The sequence below is a fragment of the Schistocerca piceifrons genome, chromosome 2 (assembly GCF_021461385.2).
Source record: "Schistocerca piceifrons isolate TAMUIC-IGC-003096 chromosome 2, iqSchPice1.1, whole genome shotgun sequence".
NCBI lineage: Eukaryota > Metazoa > Arthropoda > Insecta > Orthoptera > Acrididae > Schistocerca > Schistocerca piceifrons.
Genome location: NC_060139.1, coordinates 454,389,993 through 454,412,412, shown reverse-complemented (window position 1 = coordinate 454,412,412; position 22,420 = coordinate 454,389,993). Strand labels below are relative to the sequence as shown.

The 22,420-nt window shown below is 46.3% G+C and overlaps 1 protein-coding gene across 1 annotated transcript in view; it reads left to right on the top strand.

The window, feature by feature from the left end:
• Positions 1 to 5,217: 5,217 nt before the first annotated feature.
• Positions 5,218 to 22,420, top strand: part of LOC124775477 — a 49,652-nt gene continuing 32,449 nt past the window's right edge. The window contains exon 1 of the mRNA XM_047250310.1: positions 5,218 to 5,469. Within this exon, the coding sequence (XP_047106266.1) occupies positions 5,218 to 5,469 (252 nt within the window). The remainder of the gene's footprint in view (positions 5,470 to 22,420) is intronic.

Below are 22,420 nucleotides of genomic sequence, written 5' to 3'. Positions count from 1 at the left end.
TTTTCGTAGTACCTTGCCACAGGTACACAGAATTTTATACACACCGCTAGATGATAATGGTGGCCTTCTATCTTTAACAGAACGAAGTACTTGTCTTATTTTTCTGGTAGGTTTGAATACCGATTACACTTTATGTTTCAGCAAAATTTTCCTGATTCGATCTGTAACCTTACTAATAAAATGTAAAGACACCGTGTTCTTCCATTGTTGTGTACCATTCTTGTCCTTTGGCATATTGTAATTAGGTCTTAAAACTCTATTAATTTCTTTGTTTGAATACCCATTCTTTTCGAAGGCCTGTTTCAGATGATTACGTTCAGTATCCAGATGTTCCGGCGTACAAGTGATTTTTATCTGTGACGGACTATTAATGATAGTTACATTTTATCTTTGACTAGTTTCCTCTCTGCTACTATGTGCAAAAGCTTTCTCTAAGTTCACAAATGCTAGAAATGTAGGTTTGCCTTTCCTTAATCTATCTTCTAAGATAAGTCGTAGGGTCAGTATTGCCTCACGTGTTCCAACATTTCTGCGGAATCCAAACTGATCTTCGCCGAGGTCGGCTTCTACCAGTTTTTCCATTCGTCTGTACAGAATTCGCGTTAGTATTTTGCAGCTGTGACTTATTAAACTGATAGTTCGGTAATTTTCACATCTGTCAACACCTGCTCTCTTTGGGATTGGAATTATTATATTCTTGAAGTCTTATTTCGCCTGTCTCGTACATCTTGCTCACCAGATGGTAGAGTTTTGTCAGGACTGGCTCTCCAAAGGCCGTCAGTAGTTCTAATGGAATGTTGTCTACTCCAGGGACCTTGTTTCGACTCAGGTCTTTCAGTGCTCTGTCAAACTCTTCAAGCAGTATCATAACTCCCATTTCATCTTCATCTACATCCTCTTCCATTTCCATAATATTGTCCTCAAGTACATCGCCCTTGTATAGACACTCTATATACTCCTTCCATCTTTCCGCTTTCCCTTCTCTTGAACTGGGTATCCATCTGAGATCTTGATATTCATAAAAGTGGTTCTCTTTTTTCCAAAGGTCTCTTTAATTTTCCTGTAGGCAGTATCTATCTTGCCTCTAGTGAGATAAGCCTCTACATCCTTACATTTGTCCTATAGCCATCCCTGCTTAGCCATTTTGCACTTTCTGTCGGTCTCATTTTTGAGACGTTTGTATTCCTTTTTGCCTGCTTCATTTACTGCATTTTTATACTTTCTCCTTTCATCGCATAAATTCAATATTTCTTCTGTTACCCAAGGATTTCTACTAGTCCTCGTCTTTTTACCTACTTGATCGTCTGCTGCCTTCACTACTTCATCCCTCAGAGCTACCCATTCTTCTTCTACTGTATTTCTTTCCCCCATTCCTGTCAATTGTTCTCTTGTGCTCTCCCTGAAACTCTGTACAACCTCTGGTTCTTTCAGTTTATCCAGGTCCCATCTCCTTAAATTCCCACCTTTTTGCAGTTTCTTCAGTTTTAATCTACAGAGGGAGTGAGACAGGGTTGTAGCCTGTCCCCGATGTTATTCAATCTGTATACTGAGCAAGCAGTAAAGGAACAAAAGAAAAATTTGGAGTGGGTATTAAATTCCATGGAGAAGAAATAAAAACTTTGAGGTTCGCCGATGACATTGTAATTCTGTCAGAGACAGCAAAGGACTTGGAAGAGCAGTTGAACGGAATGGACAGTGTCTTGAAAGCAGGATATAAGATGAACATCAACAAAAGCAAAACGAGGATAATGGAATGTAGTCGAATTAAGTCGGGTGATGCTGAGGGAATCAGATTAGGAAATGAGACACTTAAAGTAGTAAAGGAGTTTTGCTATTTGGGGAGCAAAATAACTGATGATGGTCGAAGTAGAGAGGATATAAAATGTAGACTGGCAATGGCAAGGAAAGCGTTTCTGAAGAAGAGAAATTTGTTAACATCGAGTATAGATTTAAGTGTCAGGAAGTCATTTCTGAAAGTATTTGTATGGAGTGTAGCCATGTATGGAAGTGAAACATGGACGATAAATAGTTTGTACAAGAAGAGAATAGAAGCTTTCGAAATGTGGTGCTACAGAAGAATGCTGAAGGTTAGATGGGTAGATCACATAACTAATGAGGAGGTATTGAATAGAATTGGGGAGAAGAGGAGTTTGTGGCACAACTTGACAAGAAGAAGGGACCGGTTGGTAGGACATGTTCTGAGGCATCAAGGGATCACAAATTTAGCATTGGAGGGCAGCATGGAGGGTAAAAATCGTAGAGGGAGACCAAGAGATGAATACACTAAGCAGATTCAGAGGGATGTAGGTTGCAGTAAGTACTGGAAGATGAAGAAGCTTGCACAGGATAGAGTAGCATGGAGAGCTGCATCAAACCAGTCTCAGGACTGAAGACAACCACAACAACAACTATGTGCAAGCTAGACCACACCCACTTTCTTCTGTATTTAGGCCGCTCTTCGACGCCCGACTCGTCAGTCGGCAGGACTCAACAGGACCAGTCATACCTCTGAGGATGTCCAACGTAGTATTGGACGAAACGTTAGGAATAGAACTATTCCATGGACCACGGCCATATAACCCGGAAGAATTATCAACAACAGTTCCACGATGTGACCCGTAGAACACCAATTTCTTTTTTCTCCGATGATGACATGCTCTTGAGTAGACTCCTTTCGAATATGCGAATGGAGGACTGTTTTACGTCCAGAATATTTTACCCAAGAGGATGCCATCATCGTTTAACCATACAGTAGAGCTGCATGCCCTCGGCAAAAATTACGGGTGTAGTTTCGCCTTGTTTTCATCCGTTCGCAGTACTCGCACCGCCAGGCTGTTTTGTTTGATGTTACAGGTGTGAGGCCAGATCAATCAACTGCTGGCGCTGCAACTATTGTAAAGATTGCTGTCTCTCTTCAGGAACCACACTTTGCCTGGCCTCTGAACAGATAACCCTCCAATGTTGTCGCACCTACGATACGGCTATCTGCATCGCTGAAGCATGCAAGCCATCCCAACAATGGCAAGACCCGTGTTTCATGGTAGTTACACAGAAATAATGAAGCCTGTGAAGTGTACGCTAGCATGAAAATCTGCATCAATTCAGCCTTCGGACTAAAGTTATGACTACACAATTAAATTTTATGACTTCTTCTTCTGGTGCCTTTGGCCCGCATCCACGCGGGGTTGGCATGGTTACTATTTAATTTGAGTAATGTAAAGGGCGGAATGCTCTCCCCAACCCGCCGCACCCGGGACGGAATGTCTGCACCGTAACTGTCTGCGTATAATGTTAGTCAAGTAAAAGAGTTCAAACATTTTCTAAATATTTGCGAATAGTGTTCAGTTTAATAAGTCACGGCTGCGAAATACTAACACGAATTCGTTACAGGCGAATGGAAGAACTGGTAGAAGCCGATCTCGGGGAAGATCAGTTTGGATTCCGTAGAAATGTTTGAACACCCGAGGCAATACTGACACTACGACTTATGTTAGAAAATAGATTAAGGAAAGGCAAACCTGCGTTTCTTGCATTTGTAGACTTAGAGAAAGCTTTTGATAATGTTGACTGGAATAGTCTCTTTCAAATTCTGAAGGTGGCAGGGGTAAAATACAGGGAGCGAAAGGGTATTTACGATTTGTACAGAAACCAGATGGCAGTTATAAGAGTCGAGGGGCATGAAAGGGAAGCAGTGGTTGGGAAGGGAGTGAGACAGGGTTGTAGCCTGTCCCCGATGCTATTCAATCTGTATATTGAGCAAGCAGTAAAATAAACAAAAGAAAAGTTCGGAGTAAGAATTAAAATCCATGGAGAAGAAATAAAAACTTTGAGGTTCGTCGATGACATAGTAATTCTGTCAGAGACAGCAAAGGACTTGGAAGAGCTGTTGAACGGAATGGACAGTGTCTTGAAAGGAGGGTATAAGATGAACATCAAAAAAAGCAAAACGAGGATAATGGAATGTTGTCGGGTGATGCTGAGGGAATTAGATTAGGAAATGAGACACTTAAAGCAGTAAAGGAGTTTTGCTATTTGGGGAGCAAAATAGCTAATGATGGTCGAAGTAGAGAGGATATAAAAAGCGTTTCTGAAGAAGAGAAATTTGTTAACATCGAGTATTGATTTAAGTGTCAGGAAGTCGTTTCTGAAAGTATTTGTATGGAATGTAGCCTTGTATGGAAGTGAAACATGGACACGATAAATAGTTTAGACAAGAAGAGAATAGAAGGTTTCGAAATGTGGTGCTACAGAAGAATGCTGAAGATAAGGTGGGTAGATCACGTAACTAATGAGGAGGATTTGAATAGGATTGGGGAGAAGAGGAGTTTGTGGCACGACTAGAAGAAGGGATCGGTTGGTAGGACACGTTCTGAGGCATTAAGGGATCACCAATTTAGTATGGGAGGGCAGCGTGGAGGGCAAAAATCGTAGAGGGAGACGAAAGGATGAATAGACTAAACAGATTCAGAAGGATGTAGGTTGCAGTAGGTACTGGGAGATGAAGAAGCTTGCACAGGATAGAGTAGTATGGAGAGCTGCATCAAACCAGTTTCTGGACTGAAGACCACAACAACAGTGTAACTGAGGCGGGAATTCGGTACCAGCCCGGTATTCATCAAGTCGGTTGTGGGAAACCGCCTAAAAAGCACAAATGGTTCAAATGGCTCTGAGCACTACGCGACTTAACGTCTGAAGTCATCAGTCGCCTAGAACTTAGAACTAATTAAACCTAACTAACGTAAGGACATCACACACATCCATGCCCGAGGCAGGATTCGAACCTGCGACCGTAGCGGTCGCTCGGTTCCAGACTGCAGCGCCTAGAACCGCACGGCCACCCCGGCCGGCCCAAAAAGGACAACCAGGCTGTTTGGCCCACCGGCCCTCGTCCGTAATGGGACTGGCGCACCTTCCCAAAAACGGCTGTCGGGGCGCGTAATTAAAACTGTACGATTACTCTTCGTAACTGAGTACACGGTCGAAAAATAAGCCCATTTCTCGCCTACAGGACGATAATTTTTCACGTTCGCCTCGTATTACTTTCCTGCCCCACTGTGAAACTCTATGGAGGCAATTCACTCGATGTAGGCACCCAGAAACCGTGTGTCACAAGGCTATTTGAGCGAAATCAGTGCAGTGTATCTTGGCGATGTGCAGTTCGCGTGTCGGTCGAGGGCTGCGGATGCGCTGCGCTGAATAGCAGGGCGCAGCACTAAGATGTGGCGATTAGGGCGGCGGCATCAGGGCGGCACGCGACACCAGGAAGCGCTTAGTGGCGGCTTTAAAAGCGGCGCGCGGGTGGCGCGGCCAGCCACCATGCCGGCGGACACAGCGTGCAGGGCGGCGGCGCTCGGCGCGACCGTGGCGCTCCTGGCGGCGGTCGCGGCCGTCGTGTCGGGCCAGGGCGGGCCGCCCGGGGGCGGCGGTCCGCCGTCGCAGCCCGACCCCGACGACGCGCCCAGCAACAAGGTATGCACGAGTCAGCGTCCGAGGCAGTGCACTGGGGCGACAAAAGTCCTGGGACACCTTGCAATATCGCGTCAGGCCTCGCTTTGCCCAGCGCAGTGCAGCAGCTCGACGTGCCATGGACTCAACAAGCGTTGGAAGTTTCTTCAGAAACACTGAGCCGTGCTGCCTCTATAGCCGTCCGTAATTGCGAAAGTGTTGCTGGTGCAGGATCTTGTGTATGAACCGTCCCATAAATGTTCGACGGGATTCATGCCGGGCATTCTGGATGGCCAAATCATTATCTCGAACTGGCCAGAATGTTCCAACCGCCAACAATTGTGGCCCATTGAAAATTACATCCTTGTTTGCGAACTGTACTCCATGAGTGGATACAGATTGTCTCCACCTGGGGAAACATAACCATTTCCAGTCAACGATCATTTCAGTTGCAGCAGAGAACCCAGTCAATTCCATCCAAACACAGCCCACACCATTATGCAGCCACCTCTGACTTGCACAGTGCCTTGTTAACAAATTGGGTCCGTGGCTTCGTGGGGTCTCCGCCGCACTCCAACCCTATCGTTGGCTCTTAATAGCTGAAATTGGGACTCATCTGACTGGGCCACGGTTTTGCAGTCCTCTAGGGTTCAACATGAATGGAAAAGAAAATTGAGAATGCGCTAGGTGACGATCAGTTTGGTTTTAGGAAAAGTAAAGGGACGAGAGAGGCAATTCTGACGTTACGGCTAATAATGGAAGCAAGGCTAAAGAAAAATCGAGACACTTTCATAGGATTTGTCGACCTGGAAAAAGCGTTCGACAATATAAAATGGTGCAAGCTGTTCGAGATCCTGAAAAAAGTAGGGGTAAGCTATAGGGAGAGACCGGTCATATACAATATGTACAACAACCAAGAGGGAATAATAAGAGTGGACGATCAAGAACGAAGTGCTCGTATTAAGAAGGGTGTGAGACAAGGCTTTAGCCTTTCACCCCTACTCTTCGATCTGTACATCGAGGAGGCAATGATGGAAATAAAAGAAAGGTTCAGGAGTGGAATTAAAATACAAGGTGAAAGGATATCAATGAAACGATTCGCTGATGACATTGCTATCCTGAGTGAAAGTGAAGAAGAATTAAATGATCTGCTGAACGGAATGAACAGTCTAATGAGTACACAGTATGGTTTGAGAGTAAATCGGAGAAAGACGAAGGTAATGAGAAGTAGTAGAAATGAGAACAGCGAGAAACTTAACATCAGGATTGACGGTCACGAAGTCAATGAAGTTAAGGAATTCTGCTACCTAGGCAGTAAAATAACCAATGACGGACGGAGCAAGGAGGACATTAAAAGCAGACTCGCTATGGCAAAAAAAGGCATTTCTGGCCAAGATAAGTCTACTAATATCAAATACCGGCCTTAATTTGAGGAAGAAATTTCTGAGGATGTACGTCTGGAGTACAGCATTGTATGGTAGTGAAACATGGACTGTGGGAAAACCGGAACAGAAGAGAATCGAAGCATTTGAGATGTGGTGCTATAGACGAATGTTGAAAATTAGGTGGACTGATAAGGTAAGGAATGAGGAGGTTCTACGCAGCATCAGAGAGGAAAGGAATATGTGGAAAACACTGATAAGGAGAAGGGACAGGATGATAGGACATCTGCTAAGACATGAGGGAATGACTTCCATGGTACTAGAGGGAGCTGTACAGGGCAAAAACTGTAGAGGAAGACAGAGATTGGAATACGTCAAGCAAATAATTGAGGACGTAGGTTGCAAGTGCTACTCTGAGATGAAGAGGTTAGCACAGGAAAGGAATTCGTGGCGGGCTGTATCAAACCAGTCAGCAAACTGATGACAAAAAAAAAAAAAAAAAAAAAAAAAAAAAAAAAAAAAAAAAAAAAAAAAGGGTTCAACAGATATGGTCTCGAGCCCAGAAGAGACGCTGCAGGCAATGTCTTGTTGTTAGCAAAGGCACGTGCATCAGTCGTCTGCTACCATAAGCCAATGACGTCAGATTTTTCTGCATTGCCCTAATGGATACGTCCGTCGTACGTCCCACATTGATTTCTGGGGTTATTTCACGCTGTGTTTCCTGTCTGGTGCCGCACGGGATTAGCCGATCGGTCTTAGGCGCTGCAGTCATGAACTGTGCGGCTGGTCCCGGCGGAGGTTCGAGTCCTCCCTGGGGCATGGGTGTGTGTGTTTGTCCTTAGGATAATTTAGCTTAAGTAGTGTGTAAGCTTAGGGACTGATGACCTTAGCAGTTAAATCCCATAAGATTTCACACACATTTGCATTTTTTTTTGTCTGGTAGTACTGACAACTGTATGCAAATGCCGCTGCTCTTGCTCGTTAAGTGAAGGCCGTCGACCACTGCGTTGTCCGTGATAAGAGGTGATGTCTGATATTTTGTATTTTCTTCACAGTCGTGACAATGTCGATCTCGCAATACTGAATTCCTTAACGACTCGGTTCTAGGCGCTACAGTCTGCAGCCGAGCGACCGCTGCGGTCGCAGGTTCGAATCCTGCCTCGGGCATTGATGTGTGTGATGTCCTTAGGTTAGTTAGGTTTAATTAGTTCTAAGTTCTAGGCGACTGACGACCTCGGAAGTTAAGTCGCATAGTGCTCAGAGCCATTTGAACCTTAACGACTTTCAAAATGGTAAGTCCCATGCGTCTAGCTCCAAATGTTATTCCGCGTTCAAAACCCTTTCATTCGCGTCCTGCTGCCAGAACCACGTCGGATACCTTTTCATATGATTCGCCGGAGGGAGAATGACAGCTCCGTCAATACTCTGCCCTTTTATACCGCCATCTGTACATGTGCACATCGATATCCAGTGACTTTTGTCACTTCATTGTAGGTCAAGATTCACTTTGAAACTTTCCTCACCATGGGTACCCGTTAGAGAATACGGTCCAGTTAATACATGACCGAGGAACTGGACCACTTTCATGCCTACACTTGCATGGTAGCCAACAGAAAGGTTCTCGTGTCACCTATGACAAATTTATCAGATTTCAAAAAGAGAAGTAACAGGATGCAAATCTGTGATGTCTGTACGTCTGCGTGCGATCATTCACCAATACGGTGCTATTGAGGAGACAGTAGACGGAAAGCAATTGAAGGGTAGCGGTTTCAAGGCCAGAGGGATAAAATTGCCACGACAAGCACCATGGGAAAAATCCCTCTGTGATAGTCTGGGCGGATAATAGGGCTACCGACGGATTTGTGCCAATAGCGACAGTTCATGCGTGATAGTTGGGAAACGTTAGTGCAGAGGTTTCACCATTACAGCTGGTCCGCGAAGACATTTCCGGGACCAGCTGCAGTGATACCGTACCTCTATCATGCCAAGTTGCAATCTGAGAGGTCAATTCGATTATAAAATCGGCCGCTCGTTATGTAGAGTAGTGTGGGATTTGTTTGTGTCTTTGTTCGGCTTTCCTGTTTGTGCCGGCTAGTTAGCTGTATGAGTACAAATGGCGGTGAGAGTCTCGTTTGCTTAATACAGAGCTCATCCGCTGTTGCATTATATGTGTTTTTGATTTGATCCTACCCTAGGTGGTTACTATCATCCTGAGGAAAACGTTTTTGGGCCGTTATGCTGCCACCTGCGGTTTGCGAACATATGACCAAGTGTACATCCTACAGCTGCGACAGAAGTAGGTACTCCTGGATACTGGAGCACGTGGAGATTTGGGGAGCAGAACAGGTAGAACGAGCCGTCAACAACGCCTGCATGGGACATGACGTGGCGCAACCTGCCATTCCCTTGCAGAGTATCATTTCGCTGGTGAATCGAGATCCGTGCAATTGTGGGACGACGAGTGGCTGGCAGTGAGGGACTACAAGCTACGGTCGGTGAAGCAACTGTCCGGCCGTGGCGTTCAATGTGCCGGTTACTCCGGCGCGATTAAGTAGCCCTGGCCTGCCTCCGAATTGGCCGCCGTATCCTAACACGTCGCATCCTACACTGCGATGCCTGTACCGTGCAAATCACTGTACGCCACATTATAACTGAGTGCGTTTTACATCGAAGTTTCAAAAAATCATGGGATAGCGATATGCGCTTATACAGATGGCGGTAGCATCGCATACACGAGGTATATCAGGGCAGCGCATTGGCGTAGCTTCCATCTGTACTCAGGTGATTCGTGTGTAAAGGTTTACGACGTGATCGCATGACGGGGATTAACAGATTCTGAACGTGGGACCTAGACGCATGGGACATTCCATTTTGGAAATCGTTAGGAAATTCGATATTTCGGGATCCACAACGTCAAGAGTGTGCCGAGAATGCCACATTTCAGGCATTACGTCTCACCAAGGACAACGCAATGGCCGACGGCCTTTACTTAACCACCGAGAGGAGTGGCGTTTCCGTAGAGTTGTCACTGGTAACAGACAAACGACACTGCCTGATGTAACCGCAGAAATCAGTGTGGTACGTACGACGAACGTATCCGCTAGGACGGTGCGGCGAGATTTGGCGTCAACAGACTATGGCAGCAGACAACGGACGTGAGTGCTTTTCCTAACAGCAGGACATCGTCTTAACGCCTCCCCTGGGCTCGTGACCATAGCGGTTGGACACCAGTCGACTGGAAATCTGTGTCCTGGTCACATGAATCCCGATTTCAGTTGGTAAGAGCTGATGGTAAGGTTCAAGTGTGGCGCAGACCCCACGAAGCCGTGGACCAAATTTGTCAACAAGGCACTGGGCATGCTGGAGGTGGCTCCATAAAGGTGTAGGCTGCGTTTGCATGGAATCGACTAGGTCCTGCGCTCCAGTTAAACCGCTCGTTGACTGGAAATGGTTATGATCGGCTATTTGGAGACCACCTGCAATCATTCGTGGACTTCATGTTCCTAAATATCGATGGAATTTTTGTGGATCACAATTCGCCATATCACGGCGCCACAGCTCTTTGAGATTGGTTTGAAAAACGTTATAGACAATTCGAGCGAATGATCTGGTCACACACCGAACACTTATGGGACATAATCGAGAGATCAGTTCGTGCACAAATTTCTGTATCGGTAACACTTTCACCGTTAAGGACGGCTATAGAGCAACATGACTCTACATTTCTGCAGAGGACATCCAACGACTTACTGAGTGCGTGTCATGTCGAGTTGCTGCACTACGTCGGACAAAATGAGGTCCGACACAACACTAGGAGGTATCCCATGACTTTGGTCAGCTCAGTTTATATTGTGATAGGAGGGCAGAAGCAAATAGAGATCGGGGTCTGCCCATGTAGTAGCTGATGACGATATAAGTGAATAAAATCGTTTTGGATATTAGGCAGGTCACTGTAAAACAGTTAACCGCGCTGAAGAGGACCGCTGCAAAGTCACCCGAAACGTCGGCAATTCAGTGTTTCATAGTGACTCAGTCTAACACCCAAAATTATTATATTCAATAGGACACCGGTCGCGAAAGCCTACGTACTTATGTAAGTGTGATAAAGCATTTAAAATTTTGTGAAGTGTCTGGAGTCTGGCCTATGCTTTTAAGTTGGAGTTTCCAGCGTGTTGTACATTAACTGCGTCATCCCTTTTATTCCAGCGATCAGCCAACCACAGCCATCTGCGATATTATTTTAATTCTTTCCACTGCATTTTTCTTTTTTCTGTAAGTTTTCGATCTGACATCGTGATTTTCATTGTTTTGTATGTGTTGGCTAGTGCGTGTGCATAATTTAAGGGAGATCTTTATGTTTTCCTTCGCAGTTCACGTTTTCATAATTTTGTGGCCTTTATTGACACTCGCCTCATAAAAGTTTAGTACTAGCGCTAAAGACTTCACCCAGTTAATAAAAAATCAACTGTAGGTCTTACAACAGCGAGGGAACCTACTGAAATTCTACTGGGTATAGGGACATGTGGCAATTTGGGGAAGTGAACAGTCAATTCATTCCAGATCATCCTTCCTTTGTTCCGGTTTCTGGTCTTCTTCATCAAATCTTGCCTCTGTGCTTGCAGTTTTGAGAGCTGTGTACCCTTGCAATCACACTGCCTTTGTAACTGCTCCACTGGGTCATTTAGCCTTTCATTTTCTATTTGCTATCTACAACAAAGTGCTTATCGTTTCCTGTTTGTTTTCTCAGACTGGTAAATGTAGTTTCCAATCCACACCCCCACCCCCCAGTTGATGACAGTTTCCCTGGGAATCTTCGAAATCGAGCCCTAGTCTCTGAACATCTTGCTTTGACTTTTCCATCTCTTATGACAGCTTATACACTCGTACAACTCTTTTTAAAAACTGTGCGCCTTAATTAGTATCTATAGCACCTCCCTGATCCAACGCATCACACACTGTACATCCTAAAATTAAATGTTTTATCTGCCATGAAACTCCTACAGAAGAAGCTATTAAAGAGCTAAAAACGAAAACAATTAGACCAACGCATACCTCACTTCTAATACCTACGTACACGCCAGTTCTACATTACTCACAAGCCAATCTGTATTAAAGAAGATGTTGGCAACGAAATAATTTTAATTTTCATGGGGGCCCTCTCAAGTAGTCAAAGTTTAGTTATAACCACCCTGTAGATGTTCCTAACTCTGCGTGGTTGTGCTCAGATGCCACTCACTTTTATACCCAAGCATGTTGTTGCAGCTTTAATGACCAGTGTTGTATCTATCGACTCCATATCGACACCACTCTCCACCGGAAGTTCGAATGTTTACATTTCTGTATCGCTGCTTATACACGGTCCAGTCACATTAATTTGAACGCTGCCTACGATCGACGTCAACGTGCAATAATCATTCACAGACTGCTGGTGGCAGCACTACCAGTGGAGGATATATAAAGTGTGTCTGTGGAGACGAAGAAAACAGTGCAGACATTTTCTAACCCGAAAAAGGAGCGATTTACCTGACTTCCAGAAGCACATGATCATTGGCTTTCGGGCTAAGGGTGGAAGCATTTCCGAAACGGCTAAGTCTGTGAAGTGTTTGCCTGCCGCTGTGGTAAAGTACACCGTGCACTGCAAAACGGCGCTTTCAAAAACCGGCGCTATCAAAAACCGGCGCCGAGGCGACGGTGGTGCACCACGGGCCAAAGATGACAGGTGTGAACAACGGCAGCAGAGATGTGTACAGAACGAACAGCCATGCAACTATTGAGCAACTGACAGACCAGGTGAAACAAGGGGCTACGAAGTTTGTCTGCTCAATGACCGTTCAGCGAAAGTTACTGCTTATAGGCCTGTGCAGCAGGCGCGTGTTTATGCACCCATGCTGACTGATGTTCATCGGCGACGAAGGATGGAATTTTCACGCCAATACCGCAACTGGACACCCACTAATGGTGAAATATGGACTCGCCTGGTGAATCACTTTTTATGCTCCATCAGACAGTTGTTCTTTGGTGTGTACGGCGCTGTAACAATTGTCGGAAGGCTTCAGGCGGGAAGAGGGAGCGTTCGTGGCATTCACTGGGCCTCTCATCATTCTGGAAGACACAATTGATCAACACAAGTATGCATCTGTCTTTGGGGACCATGTCCACTCCTGCGCGAGGGACTGATACCCTGTAGTTTGGTCCCCTTATACCCCAAACCAACCAGCCAATACTCTGCACGATGGTATTTACCAGCAGGACAATGCAACGTCTCACACAGCTCGCCACGTACGTGCGTGATTTGAAGAGGTTATCGTACTCCCCTGGACATCAAATCAAAAATGGTTCAAATGGTTCTGAGCACTATGGGACTTAACATCTATGGTCATCAGTCCCCTAGAACTTAGAACTACTTAAACCTAGCTAACCTAAGAACATCACACAACACCCAGTCATCACGAGGCAGAAAAATCCCTGACCCCGCTGGGAATCGAACCCGGGAATCCGGGCGCGGGAAGCGAGAACGCTACAGCACAAACACGACCTGCGGACGCCATCAAATCCCTCGAATTAAAACCCAGTCGAGACTGTGGGATCACCTCGATCGGGCTGTTTGCGTCATGCATCCTCAACTGCTGAACGCTGCACAGCTGGCCACGGCGCTGGAGTCGGAATGGCTCCACACCCCTGCCGGTACCTTCCAGGACCTCATTGTCCCCTTCCTGCACGTTCACACGGCGAAAGGTGGCTGTTCAGGCTTTTGATAGGTGGTCACATTAATGTGACTGTACCATGTAGAATAAAGCTACATTAAAAGGTCAAGATGCTGTTCACACCCGTCGAACACCGAGCGTCTCTATGAGGCAAGGAGGGGATGGAGGAAGTTGAAATAAATGAATCGCTTTTATGTACAATTACATACATCTACATCTACGTTTATACTCCGCAAGCCACCCAACGGTGTGTGGTGGAGGGCACTTTACATAACAACATAAACAATCATCTGAAAAACACAATACCAAACATAGACTTAATGTTCAGTTTTTCGTAAAGCGTGGTGGACATTGAAGAAGCTTGTTATGTTCGTTACCTCTGACGAGTAAGACACTAACACGAGGTTAATGTGTGCTGTATGACAAAGAGCCAACTGAAACTTTTCGACCTAAAACGCGTAAAACACGTTTTTATGCAGAGTTTCTGTTGGCACACCACTTAAAAACCATGTGACTGCAAAGGAGAAGCTTGCTCAAGCTTCAAAAACACAAAACGTGGACTAATGACCAATGGAAACACGTACTGCGGTTCAGTTAGTCTACACGCAGATCAGGATGCCGATATGGGGATTTGAATTCCACGCCTTGTGAATGTGAGTCCAGCACATCAGTCACTGTGGTACATTTCTCGGTACGGAAATGACGCGGCTATGTAAGAAGATGTCGAGGCGGTTGTTATGCCGGAGCCAAGGTAGCCCCTGAGGGCCTGCAACCAATGTTACACCACAGAGGACAGCGTTGTCTATGTCCAAAGCGTACCAAAAGCACTCTGGTGAAATGAAATGTCGTGTGACGAGGGCCTCCCGTCGGGTAGACCGTTCACCTGGTGCAAGTCTTTCGATCTGACGCCACTTCGGCGACTTGCGCGTCGATGGGGATGAAATGATGATGATTAGGACAACACAACACCCAGTCCCTGAGAGGAGAAAATCTCCGACCGAGCCGGGAATCGAACCTGGGCCCTTTGGATTGACAGTCTGTCGCGCTGACCACTCAGCTACCGGGGGCGGACAGCACCATGGTAAACACCAGCTATTTACATGCAAGATAATGGAAACAGTCATCCCGAGAACTACATCCAGCAGGGGGAGCTCTAGCCACAGCCTGCAGGAAGTATCACTACGCCAAAACCTGATTGGCTGGAGACAGCTATTTAGGGACTAAAACCAGTCCCGAAGTTCAGTTCACTCTGGATGCCGACCTCGTGGACTTCGACTGCTGAAGATAACGTCTTCGTCTCTGAACTGGACTTTCACTAATGTGTGTGTGTGTGTGTGTGTGTGTGTGTGTGTGTGTGTGTGTGTGCTACCACGAACCTTTGTGGAAAATTTAGAAGTGAACTTTTTGGTTTGCCTCAATTAGGAGACTTTTACTGGCATCGTTATTGTTACCTTTCTTTTGTTGTTCAGTCATCAGCCTTGTAAACGTACTTAAATAAAAGTTGTGTCTGTGAAAAATTGCGAATTGTCAGTCACTACACAAGTGGTGACGAGTTGGTGGTGCGTGTGCCTTCCTCGTGGCGGAAGTTGTACTTCAGCAGCTGGTCCAAAGTGTGCACGACTTACTACAAGGTTTCCAACAGTTTTGAAAGAAATTTCAGGATACACAGGAACGTTTGTTTACGGAACTCTTGCAAAACCACCCGGTTCCGCCACCCTCGCCGTTTCCCGCTTTCAACGAGGATGCTGAAGACTGGGAAACATACGAGAAGCGGCTCCAGGAGCATTTTCAAATCCACCAGGTTTTTCAAGAGACTGCTCGTCATTCCTACTTTTTGTCCTGGAACCAGTCCAAAGTGTATGTTCTCTTGACGAAACTCCAACCTCGACCTCCGGATTCTTTGACTTTCTCCCAGATTTTTGAGGTTGTCGCATCTTACTATCGACGACAGTTCCACATGTTGGCTGCCCGCGTCGAATTTTACGAGTGTCGCAAGAAGGCTGGTCAATCCTATCGACAGTGGGCAGCGGAACTGCAAGGTCTCAGCCGGAAATGTCACTTCAACACACGAGTCTCCAAAGAATCCTACGCGGACGAGATGATCCGCGACCACCTCATCCAGGCCGCCCCTGACGCGGCTTTCCTCAGACTCGACGAACCTACTCTGGACCAGATCATTGATCTAGCATTCAAGTACGGAGTCTCTGCGGCGGCCGACAAGCGTTTGGAATCCTGGGCGGAAGTGGCGGCCCTCCGCGACCACGACGCCTCAGAGCCCGTCGCATCGCTGGCGGAGGCCGAAGACGTCGCCGCCGTCCACTCCGACGAGCGGCGCCGACCGTGCTGTTGTGCACAGCGTCGACAGGGCAGCCGGCCTGTCCAGGAATTCGCGTCCTCGGACGGCTCCGTGGGTCCGGCGCAGACCATCGGTGCACGGAGGTCCCCGCGCCGCCAGCCCCTCCTGCTGCCGTCCTGCCTGGGATGCTTTAAGAACCATGCACGGGAAGACTGTCCTGACAGGTGGGCGTATTGTGCAGTGTGTACCCGTAACGGACATGTCAGTTCGGTCTGCCAATCTCGGCAGCCCCCTCCGCATCCGGCCAGTGACCGTTGGGGGCCTATACCCGTGGATATCAACCAGATGCAGTCTTCAGGATCTTCCAAGTCGATGATCGACGTTCAGGTCAACGGTCAGCCGCTGCAGATGCAGGTGGACACTGGAGCAGCGGTCTCACTGATCATCTATTCCTCTTATGCGAAGACAGGGGCGCCCCCCCCCCCACCCCCTGGCGCCCACACCTTGGCGCAAGCAATCGCCCTCTTGGGTCATTTCACGGCTTACATCCTGTATAAATAGGTTCGCCGGACAGTTACCTTCCTTGTGGTCAACAATACGGCCACGGTGGATCTCTTCAGGTTCGATGCCTTCGCCATCGACGACAGTGTTCATCTGGTGTCTTCCTAGGTTCCGTTTCGAGCAGTCGATACCTTGTTAACGGTATTCCAGAACCTCTTCTCGCCGGGCGTCGGCTGTGCTCAAGATTTTCATGCATCGCTCCAACTGAAATCGTCTGCCCGCCCGAAGTACTTTCGAGTGCAGCAGGTTCCCCATGCCCTCCAGCAGCCTCTTCAACAAGAAATGGACTTTCTCACCATGGAGGGAGTCGTCACTCCTGTCCATTACAGTTCGTGGGCGACACCCTTGGTCGTTGTCAAGAGACCAGATGGGCTTCTACGAGTTTGTGGCGACTTCAAGGCTACACTTAACCCTCAGATACAGGTTGAAGACTAGCCCCTCCTGCGTCCAGAGGACCTGTTCTCCAAGATCGCAGGGTCGTAATTTTTTTCGAAGATCAATCTTACCGAGGCCTACCTCCAAATACCTTTCGATGAGCCTTCTACTCACTTGGCCATCCTCAACACACCATTTGAGTTGTTCTGGTTGAACCGCCTCATGTAGACTACGGCTTCACTAGTGCACCGGCCATCTTTCAGTGTTACTTGGAACAGCTCTTGCAGGATGTGACACGTTGTATAAACTAGAGCACGTCAAAACGCTGCTCAGTCTCGCTCGCTTCTCGCTAAGTGGCTCACTATCGCTGGCACAGGCGCGTGAGGTGGGAGAGACTCGCATTATCGTAACGTAGCGGTAGGCAGTAAACTGTCACGGGACTAAACTCAGCATGAGCAGTTGCGGAACCGGGACCAATGCAATGACTACCATCACAAAAGATGTTGTGTTGAAGAAACTTGCTGGTGGGACGTACATTCTGATAAATAAAGTGGGAGTGAGGAGTGGCAGTTCCAGTTGGGAAAAATTTAAGGTAAGCCCTTTAATTATTACTAAATAATTACAGAATAGAGCTTCCGAATTCGATACGTGATAGTATTTGATTAATCGAATCGCTTTGTTTGTCTAGCGTTTTTGATGAATTGATATGTTTCTTGTGTCCTTAAACGAAAAGAAAAAATGTTTTCGTGAAACATACATGGAGGTGTTTATTACGACTGTTTCAGGTAGTTGCTGAAAGAGATACACGTCTTCCAGTTGGTTACGTTCAGTGCCAAAATCGAAATTGTGGAGCATTGCTTGCTTACAAAGGAAGCACAACTGGAATGAATAGACGTAAATGAAAGGATCATCGACACTTGTCAAGCGTTGCAGCTGCCAGTGCTGATAAAATATCTATTAGGGACAAATGTGTTTTAATGTGTGCAACAGACCTCCGACCATTTAATATGGTAAGTGGTGAAGGATTCATAAGCTTAGCTCAAGAACTGATAAATACAGGAGCAAAATATGGACAAATCACCGCCCAAGACGTGCTACCTTCCCCAAGGACTGTAGCACTACATATTAAGGAATTGGCTGATGAAGTCAGGAGTTAACTTATTCCAGTAGTGAAAGACGCAATTGCTAAAAACCAGTGTTCAATGACATGCGATCTGTGGACAGACAGTTATCGTAAGACCCATTACCTGACTGTCACATCCAGCTATATTGATGAGTCGACGAACAAATGGATACTACAAAACAGGTTACTCTTAACTACGAGGTTTCCAGATGTTGCCAAGACTGGTGAACATACCATTACGAAAATATATGAACAAATAACAGAGTTGCAGACAACGTCCTCGGAACTAAGACAGGTTACTTTCGTTACAGATCAAGGAGCTAACATCAAGAAAGCACTAGAAGCACACAAACGACTCCCATGTGTGATGCACTGTATTAATACAGCACTGAGGCACACATTCAATGAAGGTTTCTTAATGTATGAGATTCCTGCAGTGTATGACTCCATCCTGACTGTACGTAAACTAGTAGGCTTTATGAAGCGATCTGGCTTAGTCGCGAGATTAGATAAAACTTTACACCATGATGTAGAAACCAGGTGGAACAGTGTGTACATGATGTTAGACTCATTCCATTCACAGAGAGACCAAACAGAGACCGTTTTGCGTGATTCAAACAAACACGAGATGATGACGTCGTATCAGAATGCGACTATGGAAAGCGTTATTCAATTTCTGAAAGTTTTCAAAGAGGCCACGGACGATTTGGAAGGAGACGATGAGCCAACACTACCATTTGTAGTGCCGTGGATTTTGAAACTGATAGGTCTCTGCGAAACTGGAACCGACGATCTGACAATGTGTAAGCTAAAGAAAAGGGCAGAACTGTTTATAAAACAGAAAGTTCTAAATGAGCTACGTGACATTCATTACGTGGCAAAGTTCTTGCATCCCTGTTTCAAGGAACTATTAGTTTTTCCCGAAGAAAGAAGAGAAAAAATTCATCAAGATGTGCGAAAAATCTTAAATAACGTTGTTGATACGAGCGTAACCAAAGATGTCATGTCTTCTCCCACGCAAAAATTTCAAAATTGGCGAACATTCACCTCAAAATCGAAAGATGAGATTGAGAAATATATGAACATGGAGAGTCCAAACGATGAGTTCACAGACCTTCTTTCATGGTGGAAAACAAATTCGTGTACCCTGTCGAAACTCAGCAAATTCAGTAAAGAGGTTTTCTGTATACCTGCCAGTAGTGCCTCGAGTGAAAGAAATTTTAGTAAGGCAGGGTTGGTACTGACTCAGAAAAGAAGTTGTCTAGATTTCGATCGCGTTAATGATATTCTCATCATCCATAACAATAAGAGAAACAAATAACCTAAATTTGAATCACAGAAGCAAAGGTAACTGACAACTGGTCTTCTGAGATGTGTACGTAATCAAATATAATACTGAGAAGTGATAAGTACTGACTGCACAATTACGCAGTGAATATTACATACTTCATACTAAGTAAAGTAAATTGTTGTATAACTATGGTACTAACAGGAGAACAGACTCAAATACAGTGCAATATCTTCAGAAATGGGACTGCTGAATTAAGGTTTCAGATTAATTTGCGAAACTATATTCTACATTATTCATTTTGAATATGTACACTTTCTTTTAATAAAATGAATTTATTATTGTGTACTACAGTCGTTTACATCGCTTGAGTAGAAGAAAATTGGTTGTGTATAAGACAATACTTCCTCACTAAATAACAGATTTATTGCAGCGTACTGTTTAGCAGGTGGATCGGTTCCTCAGCTGCTGCTTTGAATCGTTTTTCTTTTGGGTGCTATTGTACGACTGCCGGTACAACAGTCTTTGGTTGGTCAGTTAGTTAAATTTTCGGTAGATCATTTGAATGATTGTTTTATGGAAATGATGTGGAAAGAGCGTCTTTTTTTCCTCTGGCTACCACCTTTTCAATAGACATTCTTCAATGGAAGAGAAGGAGTTGTCCAGGAGAAGTGATTTTTAAGTTCGATTTAAAACTCACTTTGCTACCTGCCAGACATATTAATTTTTAAGTTACATTTGAACTTACTTTGCTACCTGCCAGACATTTTATGTTATTGGGCAAGTAATCAGACATATTTGTTATTGCATACTGAACTCCTTTCTGAGCCACTGACAGCTTTAACAGTGGTAAGATCTTTTTTCCCTCTAGTGTTCTCCCTATGGACAACACTGTTCTTCTCTAACTGTGATGGGCTGTTTATAACGAATGTCAGTAGCAAATATATGTATTTTGACGGCCAGTTAAAATGCCAACCTCCTTGAAGATTATTGTGCCTACGTGATTTCCGTGAGTGAACATCACATATTATTTTTACTGCTCTCTATTGTGCAATCAGTATTTTCTTTCTAAGTGATGAGTTACCTCAGAACACCATTCCGTAACGCATTTCCCTTTGTTGAGTTCAAGCATCGTAATCTTAAGGTTCTTTCAGCTTTAGCAACAGGTAGATCCGGCTTTTTGTAGTTTTTCTTATGTCTGTTGCTGTGGTTTGTTTATTTTCAGCCAGCTATGGCAGCTTTACTTTTGTAATTACGTGGACTGGATTTGTTGGAATGTCTCAGTTTTGATTCGTTCGACCGAAATGTGTCTTAAATCTCCCAAAATACGTTCACACATACCAGCACAACTGTGACATGCCACACGTGCATGTTCGTTACTAGTATACTTGTAACTCGGATAGCCGCACACAGTACGATCCGCGTTCGGAACGGCCCCATGCGACCGGCGGCGCTGCAGGTGGCCAGCCGAGAGCGTCGGGTCGCCTCGTTATCGAGACCGCGCTCTCGGAACACGATAATCTCGCAGGCAACATTCTCGCTGCTCAGTCTCGCTTACGAGAACGGGCGTGAATACGGCGACAGCTGACGGCCTCTAGTATAAACTACCTAGACGACATCGTTGTCACCGGCCACACCGCGAATGAACATCTCAGTCATCTACCACAATTGTTCCTGTGCCTGCAGACTGTGAGCCTAAAATGCAACCTGCTATCTCATATCCGGGTCATATCATTTCCTGCGATGGCATATCGCCTGCCTCCTCCCACATCGCCGCTATAATGGTCCTTCCTCATCCATGCGAAGTCCACCAATTGCGGTCTTTCCTGGGTAAAATAGCTTACTATCGAAAATTCATTCCCTCCGCCGCCGACATCGCCGCCCCTCCATCACCTATGCCGAAAGAACGTGCCTTTTCGTTGGTCCCCGGCTTGTGAATCAGCTTTCCCAACCTTAAAGCGGAGGTTGCGCTCTGCAGCCATATAAACCCTCTCTTCCTCTCCTTGGCTACGGATACCTCAGACTATGGTGTTGGGGCTGTCCTTTCGCACTGTCTACTGGATGGATCAGAACGCCTGGTGGTGTACATATCTAAATCCCTTACAGATGCCCAATGCAAATATTCCCAAATTGAGAAGGAGGCCCTAGCCATCATGTTTGCCTGTACCAAATTCATGCCATACCTTTATGGTACATCATTTCGCTTAATCACTGACCATAAGCCCCTCGTGCCCTTATTTTCCCCATCATCCCAGTTACCCACAAAGACTTCCCGCCACCAGCAGTGGTGGGCCCTATTCCTTTCACATTTTAGGTACACCATCCATTTCCGGCCCACCTCCCAGCATGCCAACGCCAATACCTTGCCTCAGCTCTCCTCCGGCCAGGATTCAGCATTCGATTCGTCAGACCTCCTAATTTTTCAAGTCAATGACGACACACAGGATGCGTTAGGTGCATTCCCAGTCACGGCTGAGCGGGTGGCCGCAGTGACGACCGTAGATCCGTTCCTACAACTGGTGCGCCGCTATGTTCTCTGCGGCTGGCTGATGCTTCCTCTGCCTCACGCCCACGCTGACCTCCAATTCTTCTTCTCCATCCGCCATCAACTGGTGGCCGTCAATGAGGTGCTCCTCTGTGGCCTTGTTTTCACTTTTAAAACTCAGATGAAGAATTACACAGAGGATGGAGTACAATTCTCAGGAAGAAGCTCTTACATTATTTCTCAGTACCTGCAGGGCCACACCGGTGGGGACAAGAGTCCAGCCGAACTGCTCCTTGGTCGCCAGCCTCAGACCCTACTCCATCTCCTCCTGCTGCCGGTTGGACCTCGAGCCCTGCCCGGCGTTTCCCGATACTCATCAGGCTCCAAGGTGTGGGCTCACAGTTTCGGGCCCCGGCTCAGCTGGCTTCGGGGGATCATTATCCGGCCCTGTGGTCGACAACTGTTCGACATACGCCTGGACGACAGGGTGGTTTCATGTCACTGCAACCAACTGTGTCCTCGTTTCCTCGAGCAGCCGCAGCCCCAAACGCTGGCTCCCCTCTCTCTCCCGTCGCTGGCCCCTACCTTGGGGCCTACGTTGATGCCATCTCTTCAGTTGGTGGATGATCTTCCCAGAGATAGCCAGCAGACGTCGGCTGCCAGCCCCACACCGCCGCATACTCCAAATCTGGGGCAGTTCCGGGACCTTTCCCTGAACCCACTTCCCGGCCTCTCTTCGGCGCCGCCTCGTTTGGATGACA